Source organism: Rattus norvegicus, chromosome 19, assembly GCF_036323735.1.
Source record: "Rattus norvegicus strain BN/NHsdMcwi chromosome 19, GRCr8, whole genome shotgun sequence".
In the NCBI taxonomy this organism is placed as follows: Eukaryota; Metazoa; Chordata; class Mammalia; order Rodentia; family Muridae; genus Rattus; species Rattus norvegicus.
Genome location: NC_086037.1, coordinates 18,866,489 through 18,875,867, shown reverse-complemented (window position 1 = coordinate 18,875,867; position 9,379 = coordinate 18,866,489). Strand labels below are relative to the sequence as shown.

Here is a 9,379-nt window from a genome sequence, read left to right as displayed (position 1 = left end):
CTGACCCACAATGTGCAGTGGGAACACCAGAGCCCTGTAGGGATGCCTGACAACCTAACACGTTGAACACGCACAGCTCATTAAGTTCCCTGTGAACACACATCTCCTGAGATCTCTCTATTTAATTGGAGGTGATCCTGTCCACCTAATACAGCACCTCATGTGGAATAACAAAAGCTACCTGCAGGAGCTGTGGTGATGACTCACAGGGTAGAGCATCTGCTGCTCTCTCAGAAGAACCACATGGACCCTAACAATTGGGTAAAGTGTGTCAGTGATTACATCATAAAGTGTGTGTCTGAGACCCAGCCACATTCTCCACACAAAAGACACTGTCACACTGGGTACCCCTTGGTGACTTTGAATTCACTTATTAGCCCAGGCTCCATGGAACATGCAGAGATCCATCTGTAGCTGTCAGTTCTAGGTCCACAGGAGGGGACAGAACCCTTGAGTAAGAATGATAGTCTTAAGAGTCAAGAGATAGAATTCAATTTTTATTCATAACAAATACATTTTTACAACACAACAAGATTAACAGGAATAAAAATATTTAAAAATATTTGAAAGTAAAAATAGTAACAAGAACATATAAATATGAAACAACAAAAAGAAAACTTCAATTAAAATCATAACAAAAATATTTCTAAAAGCATATTCTTAACGAACATTTAGAAGCACAGACGTATTGCTGTTTCTCCTCTAGCACACATAATGAAAGGCGGTCCCCCAAGTTGTCTCTCAAGTGCTGTTTTCTGAGAAGAAAGTAAGACCTCAATCAGTCAGGCTGGCTTAGTGGTATATGAATTTAGGGTCTCTAAGAAATGACAAATTAACTCAGAGGATGAATACTCATACAAAAAATGTTGTTACCATTCAGGATGTTGGTCATCAGGGACTCCTGAGAAAGCAACTTATTCTTCAGGAAGCTCTCTTACTGGTGTGTGTCCAATTCCAGCTCTCTTGCACTTTCTGAGACCTGGGAGAGGAAGGCAGTTTTTCAGACACTGATTTGGTGGGGAAATGCAAGCCAGCTGTCAGAATGCTGCCTTCTACCACCTCAGTTCTATTGGATAGTCGACATGGACATTTTAAGTGATATCATTGTTGCTAACTCTGTGGGCAGGGCAAAATCTCCAGAGAGCCTCACAGTAATGTGGGCTGCCAATATGGGACCCAGACTTATACCAGTGCAAACCAAGAACAGGGCAATGGAAGGAACCTCATTGGGTTGCAGAAAGAAAGGAGATGTCCATATGTCACCAAGGGTAAAGCCAATGACAAGTACTAATTTGACATTTGCACTTGGTTCTTATCCCGGAAAGGTGTTTCCTACACAAGAAGTCGCATGACCACAGAGTGTCATTTGTCAAAGAACCAAGAACTTGTTCAAAACTCTACATAGGATCCAATGTATCACATGGATATGCAATAATATGATATGTTATTCATCTGTCACCATTTCTAGACTGCAGCTTCAAAAAGAGCAGCAAATTATGCTTGCACAATAATTCAGTTTCTGAAAAGTGTTTAACTTCCCAGAATACTTGTGCATAGGCAGAGCAATGAACAATTCCATTACATGAGGTGGTTGGCTGGTTGTGAGTGTAAATTAGAAAGGTGGTAAGAGAAGCAAAGATGTATCAATGTGGCAAATTTTATCAGATATTGTTAAGCTAACACGTCCCTACCTGATAATGCTGGTTCTGGCCGTTGATGGTCTTTATCTTTCTTGTTGAAGTCAACCAAATATTTCTGGTTCAGTGCACAATCAAGATGTCCCTCCTTGCTCTCCTGCTTCAGTGGGACCAACTTCTTCCTACATGTGTTCTCCATCAGGAGCTGGCTGAGCAGGTTTCTGGAAATACAGTCTGCATAGTAAGATCATGCTGGCCCTTTCTCCCATTCCTACTCCCAAGTCCCACTAACTCTACCAGGTCCCACATACCCATGAAGACTTAATAAAATGCATCTTGATACATATAAGGCTACTGCACAAACCATAAAGAGTTAATTCGGGGAAGAATAAATTGTTTGCTTGGCCTGACACCAATTAGTGTCCACACCTCTGAGAAAGAACATGGATCTACAACTATCCATGAAAGCCCAATGCATGGGGCCAACATCAATTAGTACTGGGCCAACACCCTCAAAAGAGGTCAGTAGAACCAAGAGAAGGTCATGCTAACCATGTGGTCCACGCACTGAGTTTTGTAAAACCTGGTGTGACACCATAGGTCCAGGTCAGCATAATAACCTTCTGCTGACTTCAATCAGTACTGTTCTCTCTAGAGCCTTCTGAAGATGCCTAGACAATCCTGGGTTGAGGAACAGTCTTTTATGGAACTGAAAACTGAGTCCTAATGACCCTGGAACACTGGTGGGTAAATGGCACAAGAGATTGAACCAGAGCTGAAGACTGTCCAATCCAGAACAAAGAAAGTCAGAAATGGCCATTCCACAAGTGATAGCCTTTCTGACCAGGACTTACCTAGAGAAGGTAATCTCCTTCTTCAGCTTATGGTTGTTCTCATGGAACTCAGTGTTCTCCATCTCTAAGTTGTGCAGAATTGACATGACCGCCTCCTCCATTCTCTCCAGGTCTTCATAATATGGATTTGGCCTGATGTGTGGCCTGGCCCCAAATGATAGAATACAATGAACATCGGCATTTAGGAATATATGAACTCAGGGTGGGTCCTATATTACCCCAGGCTGCTGCCTGGATCTTCCAGCACTCAGTCCCCTGCCTAGCAAGTACAGAGACTCACCATAAACTCACTGCAATTACAATCTTGCAAAGCCACCAGCTGTCAAGGGCTTTGCAAATGCACACTGGGAACTCACTCTCCCTGACTTTATCCCTGAATTCTTCATTCAGATCACAAGTTCTGCTTTTAAATAAATGGAAGCAGATGAGTCCATTTTCAATCTCACTCCTCAGGAAGGGTCAGGTTCTGAATCTCCACTATATGGGAGGTGAGGTTTAGCACAGGGTGGTTAGGGAGGCACAGCTTTCTAGAACCCAAAACCTTAATAGGATAAGAAAAAGGTGACTTTGCAGACCCAGGAATGAAACAAGACCATTTGGAGTGATTCATACCTGTTCTTCATGGATCTCTCTGTCAGAAACCTCAGGCGATCTCTCAGGTCATTTCTCTCCTCGGTAATGAGCTGCAGCTCTTTAATCAGCCTCTCCTTTTCCTTCATGGCCTGATTCTTGCTTAGTTCAGTGCCAGGGTATGATGTTTCTCTCCCAGCGTCTGTAGGTAGAAGAACACAAGTGAACCTGCATGGGGAGAATGCATAGAGTGTTCATAGACCTCAGTGAGGCCTAAACAGGAGAACAAGCCAGGAACCCAGTGTCACTGCTAGGCGATTGGTCTATCCTTAAGAGGCCTCCTCAGTGGATCTCAGTTCTCCCACTACTCTATAGAGACCAAGAGATGTAAGCAGCCAGGTGTTCCCTATGCCGGACATCACGTGCTTACATGTACCACGGAGATGGCTTCTCCAGGATTATTATCAGCTGAACAGGGTACAGCTTGGTTTCAGGACCCTCACTCCTGTGGCTTCAGAACTCAGATGATAAATTCACCATCCACAAAACTTGAGTGATTGTAGACACTCAGATGTCCTACACGATACTCTAAGCCAACAACTTTGGATTTAAAACGCATTTCCAGGGAGGATATGTTCAACAGACTTATCAGTGTCCCTATGTGAAATACCAAATGCCCCAGAAGTGCGAATAGGTTACAGGCTGAATCTTGGTCTACACGTTCCAAATAGTTTTGGTATGTAGAAAAATTTTTGTAACATACAACCTCTAATATATAAAGCAAACGATGACCCTGCCAGTTAGAAGAAATCAGAGAAGGTCTAAGAACATAAGGTTATTGCCTGGAGCACAATCTCTCCCTGTTACTACTGTCAGATACCCACTGTATTTAAAGAAGCAATGACAGTGAAATTCATTGCTGCCCTGTCTAAACTCAGAAAAGGTGGACCCTCCATGACTCCTGATGGTGTTATTATATCAATGTAACATAACAAATGAACTGAAAAGTAAAGACCAGAAGTTCACAGTATAATAGCATTGGCCTTACCATATCCTCCCAGTGGGGATGGGGAAACTAAAGTTCTGAAATCCTTGACTTTAAGGAATTGTGATATTCATGGAAATTCAATTCCTTTTCAGATGCTCCAGTTGTTGTGGCCCATTGCTAGAAAGGTCAGCTTAAGCCTGCAGCCCCCCTGGCAGGAAGCTCAAAATACACTGCCCAGAACTTACTCCACATTCCCCAGAAGTGCTGTCTTTGTCCATCATTACTTTGAGACGAAAGGCCAGACTCCTTCACTCTAGTCTCTCCAGAATCGACGTTCCCCCTCCCAAAACGCTTGCGAAGACGGGAAAACATGTCTTAGCTTGTAACTGCCAGACTCAGACTGAGAGAAACTAGGGCACTGGTTGTCACTACAACACTGGTGACATCACAGAGGATGCCAGAACTCTCTAGGAGACAATAGAATGTCCAAGAAGGGACAGCTGATGTCATGGGGAGCAGACTTTGCATCCCTGCTAATGTTCTCCCTGTACTGAGCATAAGCAGAGGTGCCCTTTCCAGGAGACTTTCCTGGGGCAGAGCCACTGAGCATCTCCTGCTTCCAAAGCCAAATTTTCCTCAAGGCTTGATTATAAAAAACCTTAGTAATTCCTATGCATCTAAGTGAATGTTTCCTGTCAAATCTTGCCCAAAAAAATGTCTCACTAACTCAAATTGTCCACATTCACCAATGTTAGCCATTAAAACGTCCTGAGATTTCACACCAGATTGAATATGCACTCAAAAGTTCTCCTGTCTCATTCTGTACAGGTGCTTTATATCACATCAAGAAATAGTCTGCATGGTAGGTTACAACATGCGTGTGTATTAGGGGAACACTCATGAAGTCATGTGCTTAGCAATCGACAATTGCCAGAAAATTCCTTAGGAGAAAGAGTTGAAGTCTTTATGGTGCTAGGAAAAGTGTGGAGACCAGTTGGCAGAGGAAAATGCAATATTGGAGACTCCAGTGAAGGGAACCTCATGCTGCTTGTGGGGTTCTGCTCTTTGCACCAATGTTGCCAAAGGAGCACTGCTCACAGGCCTGAGTAAGATATACCATGAGCTTTTATCAGAAAAATAAAATACACAAGAGATATAGAGGGTGGCACAGAAACGTCCAAAATGAGGCTATAAACATCATTAAGTGGATAGAGCAAGGTCCCAGCACCTGTACACTGGGAAATGGCCACCCCACCAAACACAAAAGCATCTATCATAGTAAAAAATGAATACTTTATAGAATGCACCCACTAACACTGATTGACCACATCTGTAGTTCAAATTTTGGGGGCAAATTCATGGCCTTAACTATCTTTGTCTCAACTTATATAGCAAAAAATAAGAAAGAATGAGAAAAGAAAAAGTCAAAACTAAAAGCTCAAGCTTCTCATATGAGGATTGCAGGAAGTGTTATATGGGAGTCAGTTCTGATTAGGCCATTTTAGATAGACCAGTGCATAGTGACCCTTAATGTGATGGGCCCTATATAAAGATTTTTGCAATATTGGAATTTTAACAAACCTCATCCAGAACTTACGGAAGGGGCAAAGATGTGATCACCATGTCCTTGCTCTCTATCAGGTTATTTTTCTGCATCGTTGATTGTCAGGCATATAACAGCAACAATCTGAAATAGCTGGTAGACATGGAAAAACATGGCTAAAACTATAGTTGTGGGTTACACACCTCAACTGTGAAAGGCTAATGCTGTCTGCACAGTCCGTGGAGGCCACTCTTTTAAGCCTATTTATTGCAAAGTGAAAGGATGTTTATCTGAGCTCAAAGTGATCCTGGCCAGCCAGGTAGAGGGCAACATGTGATACTTGAGACCCTGTTTTAAACCAGCACAGAAATCCACACTTCATTCAAGGCATCATCTACGAATTCTCGATTATTTACCATTCTCTCCCTACCAGTCGTTCTGCTTGGAATGGTAGAAAACAACTGGAACTGATCTTTCTATTTTAAGGACCTTGATCTCTCTTTTTTTAGGTCCACATTAAGAGTGCATACAAATGGACATCACCATCTGAACATCTTAGTATTATCTACTCTGTATATATAGCATAATACTGTGCCTATGACAGTCTCAAGCTTCCTTGAGTGTAGTTGCCCCATCAAGAAGTGTGAAGTTCCGAGTTCAAACCCCAGTGATGCTTTAAAGGGACTAGAAGGAAGCCATCAGAGATACTCCACTTCTTTGTCCTTAGATTAAATCAAGTTGACACAATGTGAACCTGGTGGGCTATTTAACCATGCATCTTTCTCCCAACCCCACTTCCACGAGTTCAGTCCATGGCAGAATTCATCCCCCACCATCCTAGATATTTCTTTGTATATTTCTACAAGAGCCAGGTTTCTTTTTTTTAATAGAATTAGTTGTAGTCAATCAACTGCTGCCCTATGTGAGAAATGATTAGTATCTATTGCAACTTACCACAATGTATTTGTGTATACAAGTACATTATTGGAAATCCAGCATTACTGAGGGATTGGAAACCAGTGCTGTGGCCTTGCCTTTCTGTGCCTAGTCCTGGCTCACAGGCAGCAGGGGGCAGACCTTGAGTTCCTCTTCAGGGACAGAGTGATGTTGAATGGGCACTGAGCAGGCAGAGAAACACAGCTGAGGCAGCTCCTTTCAGTTACCAAACACATCATCTCCTTCCCATCTTAAGGGCTACTGCTCAGGTCTTGCCCCCATACCTACCTTAATAGCAGCGAATTTGTTACACAGCAGCCAGCTCTTTCCTATTGTTCTGTAATATGCCTCCACATCATGGATGCCAAGAAATACACTAACAAAGAACAAAAAACTCTGACGTTGAACTGTGTGGTGCTGGTCACATACCCTGTTATGTTTTGTATGTTATGAGGTTTGTTAATCTTAACAAGTTCCCCAAGTGTATTCTTCACATAGGACCCAATAGATTCAAGGAAAATAGGAACAATTATGTGTAAAATGGCCTGAGTCAGGGCCATAGACCGAAGCATTTCCAACACTTGTGCATGAGCCCATGTGGATTTTGCAATGAGCTGGGCCTAGCAATGTCCAGTACACAGTTGTGAGCTGTTGCTCTGGTTGAACTGCATTGGTGTGTGCATTAATAAACTACACCTATTTAAATGAATTCAGTGTTCCTGTGGTTTGAATCCAGACCCCTTGACACCAGATCTTCCTTTCTGCAGCACTTGGGAAAAAGGCTAAGTTTAGGAAAGGTGACGTCTTGTCATAAGTTATGTGACAAGAGGGATGGTGAATGATCCCTTGTGATAAGAATCAAGGTTTCCTCTGTGGTATTTAGGTCTATACTGGCCCTGTGCAACAGGTTCAAGAACCCATTTCTGATTTTCCTTGGGATTCCCGAGATGATGCACTCAGACATGATTGGAAACAACCAAAACGGTGGTCAGACTTGATTTATAGAATGTAGGTAATATTGCAAACTTATGTTGTAGGATATTTGATCATATTGTCATCCCCAATATTGTGTTATTTACTTAGAAAAATACCTTCTGGCTGTGTAGTTCAGTACTAGCACCAATATTTAACCCTAGAGCTATTTTTGTTTGTTTGATTGTTTGTTTTTTGTTTTTGTTTTTGGATGAACAAGTACTTTCCTGTTTTGTGGCCCAGCCCTATCTCTTACTTCTTTGCACAGTCATACAGATCCCTCAAACATATACTCAGACAAAGCCAGGGGAGTGTATGAAAGGGCCTAAGGCAATACCACATAATGACATTGAAAGTGGGCTCTCTTCTTGATCCACGCCTCCAGCTCTCCTGACATCTACGTGAATTATAACTCCTAATGCAGTGTAAATGATGTCTGCGCTATTGCTGAAGGAATCATGAGAATAACAACTCTAAACATCCCACCATGGATAGAATTTGTGGAAAGAGGTGACTGGCAGCCAACAAGAGGGCTCTACAGTTAAAGGGGCTTGCTGTCAAGTCTGATGAGCTTGACTCAATCCCCAGGACCCACGTGGTAAAAAGGAGAGAACCAAGGGCCAAGCTGTCCTCTGGCTTCCACTCATGTGCTTACATGTATGTGAGTATATATGTATATGTCTGTATGTACGTGTGGATATGAATGTGTGTATCCATGTATGTGTATACGTGTATATGTATATGTGTGTATATGTCTGTCTATATGTGTGTATAGGTGTATTTGTATGTGTGTATATGTATTGTATGTGTGTGTATGTGTGTATGTATATGTGTATGTGTGTATGCATGTATGTGTGTATGTGTGTATGTGTGTATGTGTGTGTATGTGTGTGTGTATGTGTGTATGCATGTAGGTGTGTATATATGTGTGTGTGAGCATGAATGTGTATAGTCATGTATATGCATGTGTTTTCATGTACGTGTATTCGTGTATATGTACAAATGTATGTGTGTATATGTATGTATGGACACACAAACACACACAATGTTAAAACATAAAAAGCTCCTTGGAGTATTCACCGTGCCTGGATAAGTGGTGACCATGTGGGGGAAACACATGTCCATGTAAGCACACCTGTTCACATGTGCTAAGCAATGCCCAGCCTGGTCTTGAGCTCACTACCTGCCCAAAGATGAGTTTCTGCCCACCTGGTCTTCTCAGAGCCAGGCGACGATTGTTCCTGCCATTCCAGTTCTGTTCCCGTTTCTCATGCCACAAACCTTCTAGCTTGAATCTCACCTACTGACGCAGGAATCTAACAGCCTCCAACCCAGTGAAGTAAGTAAACTTCTTCCTAACATCCTCAGGCTTGGTGTCCCCCATGAGTCACAGGGAGGAAGGATGGCATGCACCAAGGAGCAGGGTCATGTGCAAGGAAGACAGGATCATAAGTCAGTCATCACTGACACCAGCAAAGTGTGTGCTTCAGAGCTGGCTCTGCTCACTCTTGTCCCAGTGGCAGGACTTAAGAGTGGTGCATACCTGTCACCCAGCACTCAGAGACGTATGAGGCATGGGAACCAGGAGTTCATGGCCATCTTAACTAATGGTGAGATCAAAGCCAGCCTGGGCTGCATGAGACTCAGTCTCAAAGCAGGCAAGGAGGAACTTGGTATATTTGAGCAAGGAAGCTGCCATCCTCCTGGGTTCTAAACATTCACTGCAATACAGAAAGATGTTAGGGCTAGTGTGGCAGAAAGTAGGAGACAGAGAAGCCAGGTTAACCCTCCCTAATCTTCTCATGCTGTGTGAGCTATGAGTAGATGGTGCCCTATACACTGTGGACAGGATGGTCTCTCAGACAGTTCAGAAAGCCAT

General features: G+C 42.8%; 1 protein-coding gene across 1 annotated transcript; it reads right to left on the bottom strand.

Moving 5' to 3' along the window:
* Positions 1-484: 484 nt before the first annotated feature.
* Positions 485-4,482, bottom strand: LOC134483202 (uncharacterized). The gene is made up of 6 exons (XM_063278470.1): positions 4,295-4,482; positions 3,104-3,263; positions 2,492-2,635; positions 1,692-1,858; positions 874-979; positions 485-755 (listed from the first exon to the last, which is right to left on the bottom strand). Exons 1-5 carry the CDS (start codon positions 4,419-4,421, stop codon positions 915-917), a joined length of 663 nt encoding a protein of 220 aa, XP_063134540.1. The 5' UTR covers positions 4,422-4,482; the 3' UTR covers positions 485-755; positions 874-914.
* Between the last annotated feature and the right edge of the window lie 4,897 nt (positions 4,483-9,379).

What these genes read in the sequence shown, in the direction of transcription:
- LOC134483202 (XM_063278470.1), bottom strand. Translation starts at nt 4,421, where the DNA reads ATGTTTTCCCGTCTTCGCAAGCGTTTTGGGAGGGGGAACGTCGATTCT. An exon ending in AAGGAGATTACCTTCTCTAG is followed by an intron (nt 1,859 to 2,491) that starts GTAAGTCCTGGT and finishes CTGTATTTCCAG; the next exon opens with AAACCTGCTCAGCCAGCTCC. An exon ending in GCCAGAACCAGCATTATCAG is followed by an intron (nt 980 to 1,691) that starts GTAGGGACGTGT and finishes TTCCTCTCCCAG; the next exon opens with GTCTCAGAAAGTGCAAGAGA.